Here is a 23,219-nt window from a genome sequence, read left to right on the forward strand (position 1 = left end):
GCTCATCAATTGAAGACGTAGTAAAAGGTTAATTCTGATCTAGTGGCAGCAGCTTTCAATACTCATCCAAATTCATATTGCAAACTTGTAACCTAAAATCGCTGGCTTTCTGTTCGAACCCTTAGCTGATAGGGCTTAGAAGTTCTTTGTAATGTTTTAACATTAAAAAAATAAAAACTGTAAAAGCCCGAATATTTTTAAACTTCAGTAGGACACTCTTTTTACCCGAACTGTGTTAACTTTAACTTTCTCTTTGTTGGCGAAAAATATGGGCGTGAGTTGATGAAATAAAAGTTTTTAGCCTTTATTGAGCGAGTATACGTTAGGTACATTTAGTACTTCATGGCCGACACGAGCTTAAGAATGTAATTATCATTCGCATAATTACATGCCAGTTGAAGGCAACTTAAAACGTCAAGGAGCGTCAAATAGCATTTCTCGTCAAATTACCGTTCTGTTGCTTACAAAAGTATTTTGAAGTGCTTTTTTATGGGGCATCCAGAAAGAATTAGTTGTAGCCGGTGTTTAGTGCTTCTTTGAAATCTGCCACACCACCGCCTCTCCTCTGTACTTTAAATCAAATATAAAGTCCCTTTTAAAGGGCTTCCAAAGACAATACTCATCAAGTTTGTTGAAAAATTGTCACGTTACCCCCTCCCCAATGTTGATTCACGTATCACCCATTTGCAAATAAACGCAACATTACGAAACGAGAGGAGAAGTATACTTCGGGAAAAGATGGATAAGTTGGTTTAGAGGTTGCCCACGTCGCAAAGGTAATCTAACCCCGTCAGTTTAGTATAAAAATGCCTGCGAATTAGCGCCGATATCCTTGTTCTGGGCTCCCAACAGGCTCAACGTGCGTTTCCAATATCCCTTCAAGCTGATTGGTGAATTAACACCGGCTTATCGACGCGTTCTCAAATCCTGGTACCCGGGGAGCCCAGAACAAGGATTGTTTCGGAGCTGTTTCACAGACGGACTTACTAGGAGTTTGGTTTCGTCTGTGGCGCAGGCTCGTTGAGCAGGCGTGACATGAGAAATCCTTAGTTTCAGTCTAGTGTTTCAACGAATTGTAGCAAGGAAGTTGGACTCTGGGAAGTAGGATTTGAGAAAAAAAAATCTGTTTTTTTGGTTTCCCTAATATCTATTCGCTGGATAGGAATTTATCCACTGGATAGTGCTATCCAACTTTTAAACAACCAGGGCCTCTTGTCTTAATACACAAAACGCAAGACACGGTTTTCTTTAAAACTTATTTCATTGGCCTCTTTCTCTTGTGTCCTTTGGTCAGGGATATACCCTAAGTTCGATTCATTAATTTCTTGGTTTGTCTAGAGGACACTGAATGGACGCTTAAAAGCGACCACCTTAATTGGAATCCCCATATAGACCACGTAACAGTTGATCAAAAGGTGGATAGCGCTATCCGCCGTGTAAATCTCTATCCATTGGTTAACGCAGTTGGTTTACGAGACACTTATCAACTGGATAGTGATTTACCCAGTGGCTAGTGCTATCCAAATTTTCAACAACTGGGGTCTGGTCAGTAAAAATCATGCAAAAAGGTACCCACAAAAGATATTTAAGTTTATACAATCATTCCATCAATTACTTATGGTCTGCTTTGAACGCTTTGAGAAATGCGCTATATGGCTATTTCAAACTCAAGACCACATCATGCTAGAGCATGTAGCGGACTTATTTAAAAGCTTTCAGCTGGGTTTCGATCACGAAAATCAACCATTTTAAACCACGATAGAAATAGTGTTCATTTTATAAAAGTGCAATCTAAGTACTATTTTTATCTTGCTTTGCATTACATTTCGAGGGAGCTGTACTCAGACTTCAGACTTTGGCACGTAACTCCATTCTGCATAATAAATAGATAAATGAAAAAATTGTCAAGAATTCAAATGGAACGGACCATTTCGGTTCAGTCCCACCGGAATATTTGGAACCGCCTTTGAAGGTGCACTTTGACCGGTCCTACCGGTAGAAACGAAATGCGTCTTTCCATTTGACAAAGTTGTTGTCCCCAAAACCTCTTCTCAGTCCTGCTTACAAGTACAATACAGCGGATATTGGTGGATCTCTGTTCGAATCCTCCAAATGTGAGTAAACAACAGCGGACTTCTGCTTTGTTAAAGCATCAGTGCTCAACAATCACAGGTAAATGATTTTATAATGATGTGTTAAGGGAGTCGACCATTTCTCCCATGATTTCTGTTTTATTTTGGTTTCGTTGTGTTGGGTGCGAATCAAACGCGCGTCCTAAGGTCAGGTCTGTGCAACCGGAATGTATCTTTCTTCTTAGCTTTCTAGTGGAAAGCGCCCCAAATTTTCTAACCTCCCTTCTAGTTGTGGACAACAATATCCGAAAGGTTTGGTCATTTTGGTTCCCGCCGACCTTATGTGTCTCTTCCGACATCTAGGCGTATTAACAAATTTATGATAGCCGTGATAATGACTATGAATATGGGTTTTTTTTGGAACGACGTGTACGGAGTAATGGAAAGGATGGTGTAAAAATAGCTAATTGGAATATCCATAAATTTCAAATGATTGCTGGGCGAAATTTTCTGACTTTCGTTATGAAAGAGCTGGAATAATTAAGGTGCTTATATAACGTTAAAAAATTGGCGCCAGTTATTTATCCATCTGTCCTCTAATTAACAGAAAAAAATAGCCAATCAGTCAGCGCGCAAGAAAAAACTCAGCCATTGTAAAAATACACCATTAGAGTATACTATTTCATCATGCTACTTGAATGAGGCTGGTGCACCTATAACAAGTAAATAGCAAGTCTCCAGTGCCATCGCAAAGAACACAACAATGATCCCTGGCCCTTACACAATGACATTATAAATTAAACTTCACACAATAGGACGACAAAATAGTGGATATGTCTGCTTGGTTTTTCGAGCATCACCCTTGGCTGCAAAATAAAAAAACCTACACACTATTTATAAGCGATTCCAATGTCAAGACCTGTAGTCCGTTCAGCTGGATTGTTTGAAACAGCCATCATCACACGCGCATTTTGACGAAAATGTCATACTCTGCGAACAAACAGATCAACTAGGTAAAGTTTCGACACATGTTGAATGCATAATGTTTAAATGTCCGAAAATTAAAGTACGGTTTAAAAGAGTAAATTGTTGTCTGTAAACAAATTCTACTATCGTTGAAGCCAGCCAGCATAAGAAACAAGTCTGCTTTCCTTATTTTATCTAAGACATGTTCAACCACCCAAATACTTTATATCTTCTTTACAGCTAAATGCAGTATACTTATTGAGTTGGTTAGCTAATAGGCTTGTATGTTAATTTCCTGAGGTATGAATGAAAGATAAAAAAAGTTTGATTCAACATTAAAACTTATATTTCAGCAGAGCCAACCGTATAAATTACAAAGTTTTTCGTTGACAGTTATTATCATTATTTTAAAGAAGAAATAATATTGGACCTAAAACAGGCTCTTGAGGAACACCACACGTTATCTGTACTTTTTTGTGAGATATTTTGACCAATTTGGGTGGTCTGTAACCTACCTTGAAGATAAGACGCAAACCATTTGTTGTTCTAACTTTTGACTTTTGTCGTTTTAACTTCTGATGGTGTGACCATTCAAATACAGTATTCTCTATCTCGCCTTTCAGTGCTTAACAAAATGAAATTTGAGATTTTTCTCGGATTTTAACTTAGATAAAACTTTGGGAGTGAAGGTATTTCGCCTTTTAAAAGGTCGTTTTAATCATAGGTAGTACTCAAATAGCCATGAGCAAATCCCAGTGTCGTTATGTTGAAAAAACATTTGCCCAAAACACAATCGAAAACAAGAGAGAATGTAAAAAGAGAAGGAATCATTTTCTTTTGATTGAAAATAAAAGTAAGGCAAATACAGCTGTAGAACCATAGTTCTTACGTATTCTGATGTTAAGGGCGTGTAAACTTCTGTAACACCGTCTGTGTAGCCTGGAAATTTGCCAGGATCACATTTTAGAGTAATTTTGAAGGTCCTGAAAAAAAAAAAGAAAATAGAAAGGATAGACATCATTTTGTAAGTGATTGTCGTCATTAAAGTGAGTGTTTCGAGCGCTAGCGTTTTGGTAAATCCTTATGTGTGCCACGTCTTCTTTCAGCTTTAATAGAGAAGAGAAGTGATGAAGTCACAAAAACTAAATTCGTGAAATTATGGGATAGGTTGGGATATCCAGAAAAAACAAGATGAAAAATGTTCACTAGCTAAAAATTAGTCAGTTGGTGCAAATTGGTGGGGATATATAAGCATCGGTTTGCACTGATGACTCCATGTTCTGTCGCACTTTGTAATAAAACTGTCGCACTTTGTAGTACCTGCACACTTGTAATAAAAAGCTGTCGCACTTTGCAATAACAGAAAATCACACTTTGCCAAAAAAGAAGCTGTCGCACTTTGTAATGACCCTTGTCGCATTTTGTTAGAAACTTGAAATGGATGGTCGAAGGACAAGTAAACCAATAAGTATCATCATCGACAACAACAACAACAACAATAATAGCAAAATAATAATAATAATAATAATAATAATAATAATAATAACAATAATTATAAAAATAATTCACTGAACGGTTTTCAGCACCAATTTCTCATGTGGAAAGTGTTCACATCAACAGCGGCCTTCCGGATTGTAGAGAAGAGAGAGAGAGAGACGTAGAGACGTAGTTGCAAGGTCTCATTCCTTTTCCAGCCCCGCCGCCAGAGCGACCCGGAGAGCTCGCTCACAGGCTATCAAATTCTTTGCACAGCTCCCCAAAGCCCTCAATTACGTTTTCTCTCAATATGGTGGTCTTCTCTTCAAAATCGCCCCCTCCCTCTGGTTAGGGTGTGGTAAAGGTGATTTTTTTTAAAAAAACCATCAAACTTTGGGTTGCAATTTTGGGTTAATTTCGCTCCTTTTATGGAATTTTTAATTGTTTAAGGTGGCTCCGATATTAAAGCAGGTGCATTGATCTATGACGAACTTTTCGTCATTACTTTTTCGTTTTCAACGTAATGGTTGAGAAACTTTGTAGTCAGTGGTAAGAGAGACAAAAGAGAGTAAAGTTCCTTGTCTAAGAAAACAACGCGGGGAGTAGGTTGTGAGGTAAATATACCGCAGAAATGATGTAACAGGAGAGGGGGGAGGCAAGTTTTATGAGGACCCAACAACATTTGAGCGCTTCAAATGAACAAACAACGTTTTCACGCAACCTTAACAATAAGCAGAGTTTGATATAATTTCTTGAATAAAGGTTGTGCTTATATACTTTTTATCCTATAGGCTTTCCTTTTTAAAGAGGCAGAAGACTTACCAAATTTATTATATGACAAATTCGCCACCCCTGGGAGGACTTTTGATGAGTAGGGCCTGGGGATGGGAACGCTTGGAAAAGACTGAGCCATAAATAACCAAAATCAGTCTCTTACCATCAATTAACCAAATCACGTCTTCAGTGGTTTTTAAAAGTATATGTCATTAAACGTAGGCCGATTTACAAGAACTCTAACCTACCTTTTGTATCCGGTTGCGTCAACGACAGGCTCGTAATTCATGACTGTATTTCCTTCGCTGTTTACTTCAAAACTACCAACAGTGTCACCACATGGAAAGGTGTTCTCCGGAGACAAAGAAAACTTTTGGCAGATCTTAAAAACAAATAAAGGAGAAGCTATTAGGGGACCGTGTCGCTCAACTGTATTTCTGCCCTTCAAATTTTGTCCAATAAATAATCTTGTGATACATGTAAATGAAACATGCTTTCACCGCAAGCAGGCGCAGTTTTGCTTAATACCTTCTTAAGTATGCACAAAAAGTGTTTTAACTACTTCGACTTAAACTGGAAGTTTATTTGCAAGAGAGTGATTTTTAAAAATATCAACATTGCCTTAGCCCGAACGGCGAATGGATTTTGAGCTTTAAAAAAAAAGAAAAAAAAAACGCCACTGTCAGCATTGACTTGCGTAGCTGGCGGGATCAGGGTTGATGTATTCCCATTCTTCTCGCGGCCTATAGCAAAATTCGTTCCATTGGTGCTTTCCGCCAGCTACGCAGGCTATCAGCGTATCCAATCGCTGTCTGCAGATCCTGAGTTCTGACCAACAGCAAGTTTAATTTTTTCTCTCAGACGTTCCGAGTTCAAGTCTTCGGAAGGAGAACATCTACTGCACTTGGGGTTAGTACTGCCCCACCAACAGTCCTCACTCCTTTTACTTATAAATCGTAAGATTTGGGCCAGCTTCCTATTGACTTTTGTACCTTCTTAATTGTGCCATTTACTGCTATATAGCCTTTAAAACACTTACCAAAAGGTCAATGCAGCTACTACCTTCGCTAAACTTTGTGCAAGGATTCCAGTCAAACACAAGTGTTGTATGATAGGGCGCCTTAGTTGGAATTCCTTTGAAACTTAAAAAGAAATAAAAGCAATCAACCCCATGCACCACAAAAGTTTCACCCCTATCAATGATGTCCAGTTCTACTACACCAAATGATGAGTAGAGTATAGCTTACAGCTACCACTTGTCTACGGTGGGGCTGGGGCTTAAAGAAGTTCTTTTGCACTCGCCACGGTGGTAACCGACGATGTCAATGATCGCAAATGAGATCCTTCGCCTGGGGCTATGCAATGCTTACAGCTGTCCATGGCCACCACTGCACATGCACAACCATATCGTTGATACCTTTGGTACCGTGTTCTTTGCCGAGGTATAGTATACTCATTTAAGACTGAAATGAGAAATTTGATTGGGTATACATTCATTACCCTTTTCCATAAAAAATACTGCCAATCAAAAAGGTAGAAACCATTGAATTTTCTGCGGTATGCAATAGGTCGTTTTCACACACACGCCCTCACAAAATTCAAAATTCCCACATGTATCAGGGCATGTATTAGTCCAGTTAAAATTAAACCTATATTTTCTCGTTTCAAAAGGGTAACTTGCTTATTTACATTTTTACTTATACTGGTGGAATTGACGCTACCCATATTTTCTTGTTTATAACATCTGAAAATAACCAGCTCCCCCCTCCCCTCAAAAGTCAAATGATCGTCTCAATCGCAGAGAAAAGGTAGACACAACCCTTTCTGGTCCATGAGTCCGCCATTTTGTCTTTTTTTGGTCGGAGACGACTTGCTACTGAGTAAAAACTTGATTGGCTATCCCACAGGCAGCCCAGGGTTAACTAAGCTGAATCGGCTTACGTGCAAGGGCTCACGTCTGGGCTTGATTACATGCATTGCGTTTCCATGCAGATTTGGAGGAGCTTAGTTTTCGGAACTTTGATTTCTATATCCTATCATCGTGACTAAACTGGTCAACAAAACATGTCTATAGCGGCACATAGGCCAAAATGACAATGTTACCCCCCCCCCCCCCCGGGTTCACTTCCTTGAAGCCCTCCAAAACCGGGCTGCTAGGATAGTGGCTTGTACTGTGCGCAGCAAGCAGGCATTGGACGTTCTGAAATGGCCCACCTTGGAGGACCGCCGACGTCAATCTGTTTTTAAACTCGTTAAGAAATGCCTGCAAGGTCAATGTCCCAGTATTTTAAACATTATTTTAAACGTAATAATACAATCCATGCGCGCGCTACTAGACAAAGCAACCTCTTACATCCGCCTGCTGTGAGAACTGAAATTGCAAAAAGATCCTTCTATTATCATGGTTGCACTCTTTTTAACGAATTATCTTAATGATATTTCGTGTTTTACATCTTTTAATCTTTTAATTGAAAATAGTTTTCTATTTATATTATTACCTGTATTAGTGTAATGTTTATATGTTTAGTGTGTTTTTGTGCGTTGTTGCTCAGGGCTCCCATTGATAACAGACAGCTTTTTGCGTCTGAAGGGGCTACCCTGAGCGGTATAAATTAATAAAGGTTCTTTTTCTTCTTCTTCTTCTTCTTCTTCTTCTTCTTCTTCTTCTTCTTCTTCTTCCGGAAAGTTGACCATTTGTAATACATGAATCCATGGACCTTGCGAACCCAATTTGAAACGGAGCCACTTTGAGAATACTATTAGATAGTACTATTGGTTTCTTCACTGACCTACATAAGTAATGTGGTGATTTCTCTCTTAAATTTGCGCTTACTGACTCGTGGAAGAAAAAAAGTTTAGTTCCTATAAGATGTACTCACGCAGGTCCACTAGGTCCATCGATTTCCCTCAGGCTGATAACTTTCCCGTTGCTTTTTCGGCACGAGCAGTTGTCGATCTTTTCATATGTTTCCGCGAGAATCCAGCGGAATTGTAACACAAAAAGAAACGAAACAAAAAGGGAAAGTTTTGCTGCACTGTTATGTTTCCTCTCCATCGAGTAAGAGTTTATAAAAGAAAAATAGTTTTAAGGTTGCATGCGTGACCCGCGTTTGTTGAGTAGCGCAGCCTGGTCTGTTTCACTATACCGGGAACAACCCGATCGTCTGGAAAAGCCGGATCGGAACAAATTCAAGGAAACTGGGAATGTTTCTTACAGGTTTTAGTAGGTTCCACAATTTTTGGGCTTTTACTGTGGTTAAAATAGTATAGAACGCTTCATCAGAATGGCCGACTAAGCAAGGGCAAAATTATTCCAATATTTTGTTGCAGTAGGAAGAACATTTTTGCTATTCTGATGAAAACACATGAAAACAGCGAAAAGCTTGATTTTTCCGCGACAAATGAAATTACATAATAACTTTCGGAAAATTGACTTAAGCAACCCGAATGAGACAAATACGGCCTTATCTGAAAAAAGGTGACTTATTTCAAGTTTTATAAAGATCTATAAAGGCGAGCGAATTCGACAACAAAGTATCATATTTCTTGTTTTGGGTGCCATTCATGATTTTTGGAGTTTTTCAGATTTTAGCTACAGGTTTTTAATATTGAAAAGTAGGAAAGTGGATGCCGGAAGCGATCACTCATCCGCGCCTAAGTTTTTTTCTGTCTAATATTCGGCACTATTGTGGTCATCCAAAGAAAAACTGTGTTTGCTTCTAACACAAAGATTAGAAGTGCTTTTGTAAATGCCAGAAAAAGGAAAAAAATTATTGGTGGGGCTGTAGCCTACACAACCCCATTTCCGATTTGCCCCTTAAGCCTTTGCTCAAAACGAGGCTAAGCGCGAAGCTATTGATTTGAAACTGATTCTTTATTCTCATGGAAATGAAACTCATCTTCCCAACAAAGGTTTTGCACTCAGTTGATTTATAGCCTCAATTTGAAAGTGAGAGTTTTTGGAACTCGGAAATGGCCTATTGAACTCGTTTTCAGACATTGCCATTTGAAAAGCATGTAGCTTCAAAATAAAAGGTATTTGTCGAACAAGCAATTCTCTTACAAATGCTGTGTTTTTACCTTTAAACTCCTCCATTTCACTAGGAGAAAGGTCGCATCTATCAAACCACGTCGAACAAAAAAGCCACGAAACAAGCTTAACTTGACACTTCCGGTTCAAATTCCTTACCCTACCAAGGCAAAGGCGACATTCCCCACCCCTCTGGGTTCAAATGATGGTCAAATGCCCAGGATTTGCCTGGGGCTGGAGATGCTGAATTTTCGCAGCAGGGTCGTTTACAAGCTCGTCACGCAACGCTGCTCCGGCTCCACTAGACTAAAAGTAAATTGTAGTAGTTTGCCCACGAAGCGCTAGGATTTATTGAGAACTCGTTTTAATCGTGTCCGTGCGTTCCAGATCGAATTGGAACCTCTCGGAGCAAGGGAGAGAACCAGCAACAATCTCAAACCATATATGGCGTCGACACCGGGATTCATTGGTGGGAGGCGAGTGCTCACACCACTGCGCCACCCTTGTTTGCTGATTCGGCTCGTGATTCTCGTGATTCTCCTGTGGCCACTCGACGCATGGACCAACCCTTACTGATATTTCAGCTGATTCACAGGATTGAATCATTCGTGATTCTCGTGATTCTCGTATGGCTCACGAATTTCTTCTGTGTATCAGCTGATTTCCGGGCTGCTGCTGACAAAAAGGCGAACAGTGCGAGGGCAAGTTGGTGGAAGAGCTGTCTGATCGCGATCTGAGCTCTGAAATGTCTTTTGGTTTTGATGAGGACTTTGTGAGTTCTATTGACGAAGATCTACAATGTTCAATTTGTTATCTGGCTTTGCGAGAACCGGTTCTCACCAGATGTGGCCACAGATTCTGTAGGCAGTGTCTCGACCGACACATGGCAAGGTTTGTCTCTTCCTTTTTTTTTTGGAAAATAACGTTGTCTCACTAAGGTAGTTTCCCACTTAAGTGTCTTAATAGATGTAAAATTAGTAGTAAATTGTGCTTGTGTCGTAAGCTTATAAACTTATATAGGGGCAAATGCAGCAGAAATGTCGGTTAAAATCCCGGGGGGGGGGGGCACTTGGGTATTTTTTGGGTGGGTATGTGCCGTAAGTTGGTGGAAGAGCTGTCTGATCGCGATCTGAGCTCTGAAATGTCTTTTGGTTTTGATGAGGACTTTGTGAGTTCTATTGACGAAGATCTACAATGTTCAATTTGTTATCTGGCTTTGCGAGAACCGGTTCTCACCAGATGTGGCCACAGATTCTGTAGGCAGTGTCTCGACCGACACATGGCAAGGTTTGTCTCTTCCTTTTTTTTTTGGAAAATAACGTTGTCTCACTAAGGTAGTTTCCCACTTAAGTGTCTTAATAGATGTAAAATTAGTAGTAAATTGTGCTTGTGTCGTAAGCTTATAAACTTATATAGGGGCAAATGCAGCAGAAATGTCGGTTAAAATCCCGGGGGGGGGGGGCACTTGGGTATTTTTTGGGTGGGTATGTGCCGTAAGTTGGTGGAAGAGCTGTCTGATCGCGATCTGAGCTCTGAAATGTCTTTTGGTTTTGATGAGGACTTTGTGAGTTCTATTGACGAAGATCTACAATGTTCAATTTGTTATCTGGCTTTGCGAGAACCGGTTCTCACCAGATGTGGCCACAGATTCTGTAGGCAGTGTCTCGACCGACACATGGCAAGGTTTGTCTCTTCCTTTTTTTTTTGGAAAATAACGTTGTCTCACTAAGGTAGTTTCCCACTTAAGTGTCTTAATAGATGTAAAATTAGTAGTAAATTGTGCTTGTGTCGTAAGCTTATAAACTTATATAGGGGCAAATGCAGCAGAAATGTCGGTTAAAATCCCGGGGGGGGGGGGGGCACTTGGGTATTTTTTGGGTGGGTATGTGCCGCCCGGGACTCCAAATTGGCACCCCGTTCTAAAGAAAAATTTCTCTAAAAATGATACCCCGTTCTAGAAATGGGCCAATTTTTAATACCCCGTTCTAGAATTTGCCCTAAAACTGATACCCCGTTCTAGAAATGGGCCAATTTTTTATACTCCGTTCTAGGGTGCAATAAGAGTATAACAGTTTGCTTCAGTAACGCATTGAGCTGTATTTTTAAAAGCAATCTGTCCTTGAATAATTTCAAATGGCTGCTTACAAAACTGGAGCTTTCATGCGTTCGAGATATTATACCCCGTTCTAGAAAACGCCTCTGAAGTGGATACCCCTTTCTAAACCAGGAGCTTTAAAATCACGACCCCGTTGGGTGACATATACCCGTATAGGTAATGTATGGTAGTACCCCCCCCCCACCGGGGTTAAAATGGTTTCAGCTGAATGGCTTCAACCCTCAATGACTCCGTTAACCTTTTTCATTCATTCAGGTTAGGAGACAAAAGAAATTGACGTTGTTACTTGACTCATTTTTAACACCATGTATATAACACCAACGTTCGGGGAGGGGACAAAAACGTGATTTACAGGTGCAACTTATACAGTGTAGGGTCAGCCAGTTAAATTTCTATAAAAGAATAAAGAATTTTTGGGCTGCAAACATAAAATAGTTCTGAATTAAACCTCAATTTTGTGCACTGAAGCTATGAGGCTGATCAATCACTCGGTTGACTGGATATTTATAATGGCTGTACCAAAATCTTCCTGGATATTGTGTGCATGAAGTTTGGCAAACTTGATCAGTAAATTTACTAAGTTAGTGAATTGAAAATCTAGAGCAGAATACCTCATTACCTAGTGAACAATATTATGTCCTATTTCAGAATGGGATGTCATTTAAATTGTGAACTTCCTTAGCTTGCATAGCAGGTGGTTTGTTTGTTTGTTTTTTGCTGTGTTTTCCATTTGTGTTTTGTAAAGTAAGAATAGTAGCCAGTAGCCGCACTGTTTATGTAGATGTCAACTGACCCCTATTAGGCTATGAGTAACGTCTGTGAAGCAACACCGATTAAATCCTTGTTCTGGGACCCCAATGAACTCAACAAATTACTGGAAATGTGTTTTGAATTTCCCTCCAACCTGATTGGCAAATTGACAATGGCTTTTTGAACAGGCCAATCATGGTCTGTACCTCATATCCTGATACACAAGTAGGGGCCCAGAACAACAATTTTGGCACTGTTTCACAGATAGACTACTAGAAGTTTTGGTTCTGTCGGTGGTGCAGGCAATGGATACAGCCACATGAAAGCTGAACCAAGGTCAAATGACAAAACAAGGAGAGAGGGGGTGAGGAAAAGAATGTTCTCTCTCTGCCTTCTTTGACTTCTTTCTCTCACCCCCTTCCCAATCATTTTCTCATTCGACTCCTTACTCTACCTGGTTCAAATTTGGAGTTGCAGGGGGACACCCCACCAAAAACTATTTCTATATATCTTTCTATTACATCAATCAAACTTTTCAAGTTCTTAAGACAGTGAGAGTTTTAATTTTAGCTGTATTTATGGTACATCCAGATAAGCAGAAATGATATTAGAAACTGTAGCCATTGAAAGTTAACAAATTAATGTTCTTAATTTTGCTGCTATCATGAAAAAGTATTGTCATAAGAAACAATCACCCCTTGGCTCAAATAAGCATTATTTTTGGATCAATCCTTTGCAATAGGTCCTTGTAATATTTTTTGCTTTTAAAATATCAAGAACATCTTTCATCGACAGGCAGAAAAGTCAACAACAAGTAGTCAACTGTCCTATTGACCGAGAGGGGCTCGCACACCGTAAGGTAAAATATCATTATGATTTTGTAGAACTATTTTAGGATCATTTCTATTACATACCCACTGAAAAGCCATGTTGGAAACTCTAGCCAATTAGGCAAAGACAGTATGTTTTTCACACAAACTAGTACATGCTTTCAGAATTATTATTACAAACAAATTATGTTTTTGATTGTGTGGGAATTAATATAGTACATCCCATCAAAAGGCACAGAGATGTGTGAGCTTTATTGCTCTAAGTTTTCTGTTTTTTTTTTTTTTTTATTTTTTTTTTATGGGTGCCTGCAATGCTCTTGCTTTGCTAGTTGCATTGGCTGCTATTCAATGATAACATTGTTATAACATTTTCTTGATATTGCATTAATTATCTTCCAAATCTGCTACACACTTGCCGGTTATGAATAATTAATTGTGGGATTTGAAGCAAACAGAAAGGGAGAGTTATTTTGAATAAATAATAATAATACTTATTGGATATGATGTGTACATTCTGATTGTGCGGATGCTCTTATACATTTAAGTATTTCAAATAGATATGTAAAATCAGTGAGTAAATCGATCTCTACATGACTGAGAAAAATAATTTAGGCATTAAAAATGCAAGAAATGATCCAGGTCATTTTGGTAATATAAATCTGATGAAATTTTTGTAGGATATCTTCCCTGATAAAGCAACTGGGAGGAAGATTCTGTCCTTATTTATAAGATGTCCAAATACTGGATGTGATTGGACTGGTGAACTGAGAGAGAAAAAGGTGAGTGTAACTGGCATGATCTCCACTTGCACAGCCTCATGAGCTAGCTTCCATAGGAAATAAGCTCCATCAAGCAACCACTAGGCTACAGTGTACTTTGAATTCTTGTTAAGCCAACAAAAGAAGAGTAAAGTTTTGAATCTGAATTATTTAGGTTGACTAGGGTGGTAGGACCAGTGTACTTAAATTTTCAATAGGTGGGTACATTAAAGAGTAGGTGGATGGAGCTGTAAGGGAAGTTGGAACATTGATAAGCAAATCACGCCCTTTTTTCAGGAAACCCTTCATTTTTTATTCATTATTTTAAAGCGGGATATTGGTGATTTTTATCTTATCCCCTTTAATAACAGATTGTACTTTGATTTTTTTTTTCAAGAACGTTTTCCAATTTGGAATAATTTATTTAGATTTAGGCTATGTTCACACTATGCATGTACTGGAAAGCTTTTTATACCGACACAAAAAGCCGTCCAGTATAGTATGAACACCTATCCCATGTGTGACTCTCCACTTTAGAGAGCGGTGTAGTGCAGCAGTTCACTCTGTCATAGAAATCATACCATGTTAACCCTTTCACTGCCAAATTTAGCAAAGGAAATTTCGACCAAATTTCAAAATTTAGTTTTGTGAAATTTCGAAAAAACAATGCAATATTTGCTTGAATTAATTGATATGGCGAGCAAACAAGGCGAATGTTAAAACAAAAGTAAAGAAAAAGAAAAAGGTTATATAGCAAGTTGTTGGCCTAATCCCCGGAGGGGGGGGGTCCTTTAGGAATTTCTGGGTGGGGATGTGCCGCTGGGACCTTGGAACCCTTAACCTATACTAGAGCTAGTTCAGCTGAATTTTGCTACCCTATACTAGAGTAAACTCCCCAAATCCCCCTAATCCTAGAGTAGCTGTTTACCTAGTCTAGATAAAATCTTCAAACAACTGATCAGTTTCCTGAAAAATGACACCCTATTCTAGACCCAAACGATCTGATTTATATACCCTATCCTAGAGTAAACTGCTTGAAAACCATACCCTTCACAGCGGCACATACCTATATAGCCCATATATGGCAGTACCCCCCCGGGGCCTAATCACATGATAAGATAATAAGATTATTAATATGCATATTTAATATTTTTAATCTCCACAGAACCACTTTGATCGTTGTAAACGGAAGCCCCTAAAATGTCCCAATGTCTGTGGTTCATTTATTGCTCGTAACAAAGTAGGTACATTTGTAAAGAGTGATTTTGTTCATGATTTTGGGCCTAATTTTGCAGGTAAAAAAGGTTCTGTATTCATGATCATGAGCTGTTCATCTGAAATCTTTTTAGATGGAGTCTCACGTTGAAAACGAGTGTCCGCTGACAGTTATCTCCTGTCCTTATGCTCTGATGGGCTGCACAGAAAGGGTGTGTACATTACGCATATTGTAGTTGTGTTATTGTAGAAAAAAAAGAAAGATATATTTCACCTCTATGGATGCAGGTACCTAAAACAAAAGACCTCGTCCATAATTCATAAAGAATTAACAAGAGAAATTTAAGTTTACAGTGATTAATCTTTGCTGACTTTCTACTTTCAATCCGCCGTCAAACACTCTTCCTTTCCACCTCTAAGCCTCCCCCCCCTCCTCCTTCACTGCCAAAATTGCAAAATACCTGTTCCCAATCGTCTTGGGAAAGATAAAAACCCGAGGACCAGCGAAAACATGGATAGATCTAGAAAAAGATTTTGAGCCACTCAGACTATGGTCCCGCTATACCAGATCATACCGGATAGCTTTTCGTGCCGAAACGAAAAGCTATCCGGTACTTATGTGAACACCTATATGACTCTCCAGCCTCAGTGACTCACAGTAAGAGGTTTGTCAAATCTAAATCACTTGGCGCCTCGTGTTTTAAACTTATATTAGAACATTATTTAACTAATACTGGTGTAAGGCTGTCTGTTCGCTCAATCCTTTTATAACTAACTCCTAAATTACAAAGCTGGGTTGGAGTGACTACCTACTGTATATGAGGGCTCTGAATAGACAAATGACTTTGAACACTTGACCTTTTACGAGGTATCTATCAGCGCAAAGTGTTGCATAATACTCCATGGTTACTCGATAAAACTTCAAGCATCTAGGTGCTTGTTAGGAAAGCATGACGGTCTAATAATGACTCACCATGTATGAGAACGTGGCCCTTTGTCAGTATAGAAGTGTCCAGAGTAAAAACAAATCCAGAGGGATGCAGAGGGCGCTAACTATAAATGTCCCTTTAGTACACAGGAGGAGCACAATTTCGGGCGTGGGTTGGGGCTACCATTTGGTAGGACTTTCGGTACGAAAAGAATATTTTTACCAAAGCAACAAGGGTGATCGTCTTTTAACATGAAATCTCTTACAGCCATAATTGTAAGCCATGCAGCGCAACGCAACTTAATAAATAAAAAGTTGTAAACTGCTATATGCGCAATATCATGTTAACTGCGCAATACAGTATCTCAGTATCTTAACCTGTATAACTCGAGCAGACCTTGGTCACGTGCTAGACAACGATAAGAATTTCACAAGCACAATTTTTTTTTTATTTCTGCGATATACATGTAACTTATTTCTAGTTTATGTTTATTTCTGCCAAAGAAACAGCACCTCCACACTCAAAATATGACACAGGTCAATCGAAGTTGTTTGAGCGAAAAGCTACCCACGGGCTTAGCGCAGAGTTTGTGTTCCGTTTTTTCGAGTGTTAAGGGACTGAGGCCTGTCTCTCGAAACTCTCGGTAGCTTTTCGCGCCCGAAATCAAATATTCAAATCAAACCGATCTTAGGAATAAACGCGCGGGTCCTACCCGGCAAATGTTAACCACAACTGTTTTCCGGGCGCGGTAGTTATCGGGAAACGGGCCCCTGGTTTGAAAGGGCTCTTCTACTCAAGTTATGAACTTCCTGCTTTCGTGAGTAACCACTATTGCTGACTCAAAAGTTGGTCAATAACGGGATTTCATCCTTAAAACAACATAAAAGGAGAGCAAACTTAACAAATTTCTCTGTAGTAACTAACAAAGATCCTTCATTTTTTGTGACCATCTTCTTTATTCTGATGATCTAAGTGCTTAGTAAAGCATTAAACATTATCAGTTAAGCATTATTATAAGAACAACCTAGATTCTGGCCACGGGTCTCAATTAAAGTGTTAAGTTACTAATTCATTCTTATTCGTTTATAATCAGATTCAGCGAAACAAAGTTGAAGCTCATCTGCAGTCTGCAGCGAGAATTCATCTGGCCTTAACGTGTTCAACGTTTAAGGAAACGATGGAGAAGCTTGATGTACTCCAGAAGCAAGTGGGAGAATTCAAAGAAACACTTGAAGCCACTAATTCGTTTGTCACTGCCAAGGTAGATGCCCTCGCGTCAAAGGTGGATGCGCAAAGTGGCGAACTGGCATCTTCTAATTCTGCTCTTAGGGCTCAAATTGATGCTGATAAGAGAGAATGGAAAGCTGTCAATGTCGCTTTGATTTTTAAGGTGCATTCACAAGCAAAAGAGGTCGCGAGATTAACCAATGCGTCTCCATTTGTGTGGAAGATAACTGGTTTTAGCGACGTCTTAAAGTTGGCTAAGAATGGACGCACCAAAAGTATATTCACTGAATTCTACACCGGAAAACAAGGCTACAAGTTAAATTTACGCGTCGATCCAGATGGAGATCAAACAAAAAGGAACAGATATCTATCATTATATGTTGGCATTATGAAAGGCGATTACGATGCCATTCTTCCCTGGCCCTTTTGTGAGCAAGTTACTTTCAGTGTAATCGACCAACAACCTGATGCTGCACAGAGGAAAAATGTTGTTGTCGTCGTGAGGCCCAATGAAATGCCTGGTTTTTGTTGTCGGCCTTCCGTGGAACAAAACCCGAAGCTTTTTGAGTTTCGCCGGTTGATATCTCATAAGCTGCTAAAAACCCGGCACTATGTTAAACACAACACGTTGTTTCTTCAGGTTGAAGTGGGACGTCATGACTCTGAGAGTCGTGATTCAAACTCAGATTCTGTGTAACTGTCTTTGAAAAATTTCCACTTAAAAGGGCTTTTAGCAGGTTACTACATGGAATCGCAGGTTCCTCATCTCACAACGTTTGAACACTAAGCATTATGCTAAGCACAACACATTGTTTCACCAGGTTGAAATTGGTCCTCACGAATGTGGCGATTCGGAATCCAATTGAGCCCACTATTTTCCCTTTTTTTAGAGTGATGAAACGTGTACTTAGAATGACCGTACCTTTGATACCCATTAAAAAAGGTGAGGAATAGCACCAACGATCTTGACATGACGTTAGTTCGATTAAACTGACACAATCCTCTAAAAACCCTCACAGTGATTGCTCTACGAGAGGAAAAACCAAAGTTGACAAAATTACAATGCCATCTCAAATTAAACAGGTAGCAGTTGTCAGCCAGATCCAGTCAAAGTCCATTTGGTTATCTAAGCGTCACGCGGTGATCACAAGCTCAGCACTACACCTACCAACGAGATCTGACTGGGTTTGTTTTACCTTTGCGTTGGTTGAGAGAGTGGCGCAAGTATCTTAGCCAAGATCACTCCGGACCCAAGGAAGCCGTTGCGGATCGGTTTGCACACTACTGTTCTTTTCCATCAAACACTGTAGTTAGTTCGTGTCTCGTCAAAGAGCTCAAGTTGGGTCGTCTCGGCTCTCTTAAGAAATGTCACTCAAATTCCAATTTTGAGTTGAATTTTTGTCTATTTTAATTTTTCAGAGAGTCACTATTAAAATCTTCGCGTTACTATATTATTTTACTCTTAACTGAGTAATGTTTATGGGTTGGGATGACATAGACGCAGGTTGTTTCTCGTGGCACACCGTCGAATATTATACTTCAGTACCGTCACTTTTATTTCCTTTCACTAGTGCGATATTCAGTGCTATGCCATTTGGAACCAATGTATACGAATATCTAATGGATATGTTCACACTATACCGGATAGTTCTTGCGCCGACGCGAAAACCAAACCCGATAGGGCTTCAGTTCACACATAAAAACGTTGATTTCTGTAAGATTTCTGTGACGGAGCGAAGGTGCGCTGCGCCGATCTCGAAAATAGAAAGTCACATATCGGATGGGTTCTGTGCCACACTTTAGAGCAGTGTGATCGGGTATTTGGACCGTGGCGGAAGTGAATAAGTAGGGGCGCGCGAGGACTGGAATCCACTTAGACCTTAGTAATCATTCAGGGATGAGGACTGGAATTTAGTGAACCAAACTCTCTTGGCCAACCCCGCTGGCACGATGTTCGGGGTTATCGTTTATAAGCGTGGGAAAATGACATCAAAGCGAGTCGGGATTTACTTTTAATTAGCTTTTTCTCTGATCGGTTGAAAGGTGGCGCCAAATTTTAAAAGTTGATTACAGCACAACGTACACGAACGATCTAACATCTTGTTTGTCTGCGACATTCCCAAACTTATCTAATTTAATTTTGGCATTCTTTGGAACTTTAGGAGAGGGCGGAAAATCTGAAATTTAGGAAAGAAAAAAAAAACAAAAAAAAAAACAAGAAATAACCTTGTCTTTAGGGGTATGCGCCAGAAATTTGAAAACTATATTGCTCTCTCTGTGGGGATCCGAAGTTGGGTAACACCTTCAATTCGCTTTCTCTGTAATTATGCGAAAATCGGAAACATCTTTCGCTGTTAATTTGAGAGTTTATGTAAAACCACTGATTTGCTCAAAACAAACTCGTGCTTCTAACTGAAGAGATACTTCTCAATTTTAGGACGATTTTAAGAATCCAACTGGTATTATTATTGATATTTCCGCCCAAAGTGTGTATTTAATTTGCGCGCGTTATTCAATCTTTTCCGAAGAAACTTATAAAACCGTTAGGTCAAAATAAATTATTCCACTTAAGTTAAGTTGCAAGTTTACTCGTAAAAATTGTCCAATAGGTAATTTGCACTATGGCGTCACTTTACTCTCTGGGGCCGAGATTTTGTGTCCATTGTCCGTATTACAGAGGTTTTATTTTAAAGAAAATATATTAGTCTACGAAAACAGCCGTTTCTCCTCGCTCTTCGCCGCTGGGGACGCTTCGCGCGGAGGAACGTCTGCGACTCAGCGACAGAAATTCCACACTGATGACGTAAATCAATGTTTACATACTATATCCGGTAGTCATGGGGTTCCACATCCAAATTTGTTCAATTTTACTTTTCTCCTGGTCGATTTACTGAAGTGTTGTGTTCATCTGCGAAGGAGCTCCAGCAAAACTCAGATGCTTTTTCTAGAGAAGAATATATTCCACCGATTTTGACTGTTTTGTTAGAGATTCATCGCGTTTACATTTTACCTTCGAGGCCTTTTGTCTTTTGTGTGTCATTCGTAAACAATAGCTAAAGCAATGTAACTACTCCGTCGACCTATCAACGCTTCTGACCGGATTCCGCACATATTTTACGTCATCACTGTATGGAATTTCTGTTGCTGAGTCGCAGATGTTATTCCTCGCGAAACGTCCCCAGCGGCGAAGAGCGAGGAGAAACGGCTGTTTTCGTAGACTAATATATTTTCTTTAAAATAAAACCTCTGTAATACGGACAATGGACACAAAATCTCGGCCCCAGAGAGTAAAGTGACGCCATAGTGCAAATTACCTATTGGACAATTTTTACGAGTAAACGTCCTCAGCGGCGAAGAGGGAGGAGCAACGACTGTTTTCGTAGGCTAAAAATATATGAGGATTATTTCGGGACATTGGAAACTGTCCATAATAGAGCTGGTGTCCGTATTGGAGTAGCCTCCCACGCAGACTTTCTTAGGGGTTCGTCACGCGTTCCGGCCCCACGAACGACGTTTGTGGGGCAGGAACGCGTGACGAACCCCAAAGAACGTCTGCGTGGGAGGCTAGTATTAGAGAAGTGTCCGTAATAGAGAGGTGTCCGTATTAGAGAGGTGTCCGCACCGAGAAGTAAAAAACTCAACTCAAGCTGTATTTGTTTACATTCACTATGAATAATTACAAATACAGACTACCTGCAAAATAATGGAGCTAATCGAGGCAGGTAGTGCAGAGACGTGTCTATTACCCAATATACAATATTATTCTAATGACATAAAGATAGGTTCGACTGTAGTACAGACAAATAGTTTCGCGATTAACTTGCAAGCAAAAGCAATAAAACAAATAAGGTGAAAGAGACATGAGAGTGAGTTATCTCGCGAGACAAAAGAAGTGGTTCTAAAGAAGCACACTCGTGTTGGCCGACGCATTTCAGACTATTGACGTATGATTCAAACGTGAAGTACGATTTCAGGCAAGAACTCTGCTGAGGACCTGACTAGAACTCCGATGATAACTTCTTGAGGAATTTTGCAGGAGTGTCCGCCCGAGATTTTTTGAACGCGTTTATGCCACTTTAAACCGGGGCAAATGTTAATAATCTATTTCGGAAATATTCCGAGGTCAAAATAATTAGGGATAGACAATCTTATTTTGAAAGTGCTTAAATAGAGTTTTTTTCAACATCACGAATTATTGTTATGACTGCATTAATAAGTTTTAAAAATGCTTGGCTTGATTTCAAAGCTCGTGAGATATTGTCCTGGAATCTTTCTTGGGTTGAGGAAACGTGCTAACGGAAAAGTTCTTTTTTTTTTTTTTCAAATCGACACACCTCCGAAAACTTATTGTGCGACAAAACGTTCAGGAACGTTTATTGCTTACCATGAACAGGAAAGTTTTTTTAGCGGCCAAAGAATGAAGTCCGTTTACATCCCAGTTACTGTACTTAAATAATGGCCTTTTTATACTAAGGACGCATTATCCGTCTTGACGAACTTGGGCAAACATTTTGTTGTTCGTCTGCTTATGAGTCTCAAGTACAAAGACGGACACAAGACGCACTATGCGTCCTGATGAACTACCTCTTCTAATGCGTCGTTCAAGACGTATTTCAAAGGAAAGTTCGTCCAGACGCGTAATGCCTCTTGTGTCCGTCTTTATACTTGAGACGCATCACCAGACGAACTACGAATGTTTGCCCAAGTTCGTCCAGACGAATAATTCATCCTTAGTATAAAAACGGCTGATGTTAATAACCGAAATAAGATCCAAAGTATCATGAAGATCTTAAAAAGTCATTGCTTAAGGAGATGCCTTTTCCTACGTTAAACTGAGGGATTTTTTCTTGATGTTGGGTGCAAGGAAGTTGAATCTTCAACGATTGTGTTAAGATAACACACGGTGTGTTTTATTGCTTCATCGATAGGGTATTAAACTGGAACAAACATTTGTAATCTAAAAATTTACGCGGAAATTATTCAAAATCGTTCACTAAAACGAGAGTAACTAACACTGACACGTGGGTCGTGGGTCGTGGGTACAAAGTCGTGGGTCGTGGGTGCAAAGTCGCGGGTCGTGGGTACCAGGTCGTGGGTAGCTGGTAGACTCACAAAAACCCGAAGAGTATAAGGGATCCTGAACAAGTCCCTCAGGGTAGTTTCTGAGTATAGGGGTGGGGTAGGTTAGCTATTTCACAATTATTCCACGAGGGCGCGTTGGATATGAGATGGTAAATAGCCAACGAGGCGCGTAGCGCCTCGTTGGCTATAATCATCTCAACCTCGTTCCCAGGGGAAGATGAGAGACCCTGGGAACGAGGTTGTAATCATCTTATATCCAAAAAGGACGAGTGGAATAATTGTTTTATTAAAAACGCCCACAAAATCTCGTTGAATCTTACCGACTTAATTTAGTTAGAACAAACCGAAAAGACAAGGGACTTCCGCTATTCAAATGTCACACGTCTATCAAAACTGTCAACGCGCGAACGGACTCGCTTGGACTGGATGAATGAAAAATCAAAACATTGTAGCGATGAACACTTAAACTCATCGAGATTCTAGGATTTTACACAGCAGGACAGCTAAAAAAACCTGGCAGATAATGTGAAGAAATAGAATTTTTAGGTTACAGCCGTCGAAATTACAGTGAATTTGGATTTTCGTTGCAGTTACAAAAGTAAGAACAACGGAGAAAACTATTACCTCGGCCGCTTGTTATGAAGTTGTTTGAAGCCACCAGCTGGTTTTGCTGAACGAGAAAAGAAGCTATACTGACGCCTCGATTGCTGTAGTGAATGACTGCATAGCCTGTATTGTGGTTGCTTGTGATTTATATTCTTCATGTCGGATAAACAAGCCGCAGTTATCTAACGGCTAGTGACTCGGCGAGTGGCTTCGCAATCATGAAGAAACAACACTTGTCCTCTTTCGTAGCTGGTCAAGGTACTTTAGTTCCATGTATTTTCATGTGTTTTTCGATAAAATTTCAAACGAGCTCTTGTGGCTTTTTTGCTTGTTTTTTATTTTCCCGATGAAATTGCATTTTCTAGTATTCTAAGAAATAAATTAAAAC

General features: G+C 39.7%; 2 protein-coding genes across 2 annotated transcripts; one reads left to right on the forward strand and one right to left on the reverse strand.

The window, feature by feature from the left end:
- Positions 1-2,959: 2,959 nt before the first annotated feature.
- LOC140929545 (uncharacterized) lies at positions 2,960-8,377 on the reverse strand. The gene is made up of 5 exons (XM_073379302.1): positions 8,168-8,377; positions 6,328-6,430; positions 5,537-5,670; positions 3,928-4,021; positions 2,960-3,062 (listed from the first exon to the last, which is right to left on the reverse strand). The coding sequence occupies exons 1-5, from the start codon at positions 8,341-8,343 to the stop codon at positions 3,003-3,005; spliced, it is 567 nt and encodes a 188-aa protein (XP_073235403.1). The 5' UTR covers positions 8,344-8,377; the 3' UTR covers positions 2,960-3,002.
- Positions 8,378-10,825: 2,448 nt separating this feature from the next.
- Positions 10,826-17,840, forward strand: LOC140932042 (TNF receptor-associated factor 6-like). The gene is made up of 6 exons (XM_073381706.1): positions 10,826-11,001; positions 12,980-13,043; positions 13,692-13,793; positions 14,938-15,012; positions 15,122-15,199; positions 17,010-17,840. Exons 1-6 carry the CDS (start codon positions 10,856-10,858, stop codon positions 17,838-17,840), a joined length of 1,296 nt encoding a protein of 431 aa, XP_073237807.1. The 5' UTR covers positions 10,826-10,855.
- Positions 17,841-23,219: the final 5,379 nt, after the last annotated feature.

Source organism: Porites lutea, chromosome 3, assembly GCF_958299795.1.
Source record: "Porites lutea chromosome 3, jaPorLute2.1, whole genome shotgun sequence".
In the NCBI taxonomy this organism is placed as follows: Eukaryota; Metazoa; Cnidaria; class Anthozoa; order Scleractinia; family Poritidae; genus Porites; species Porites lutea.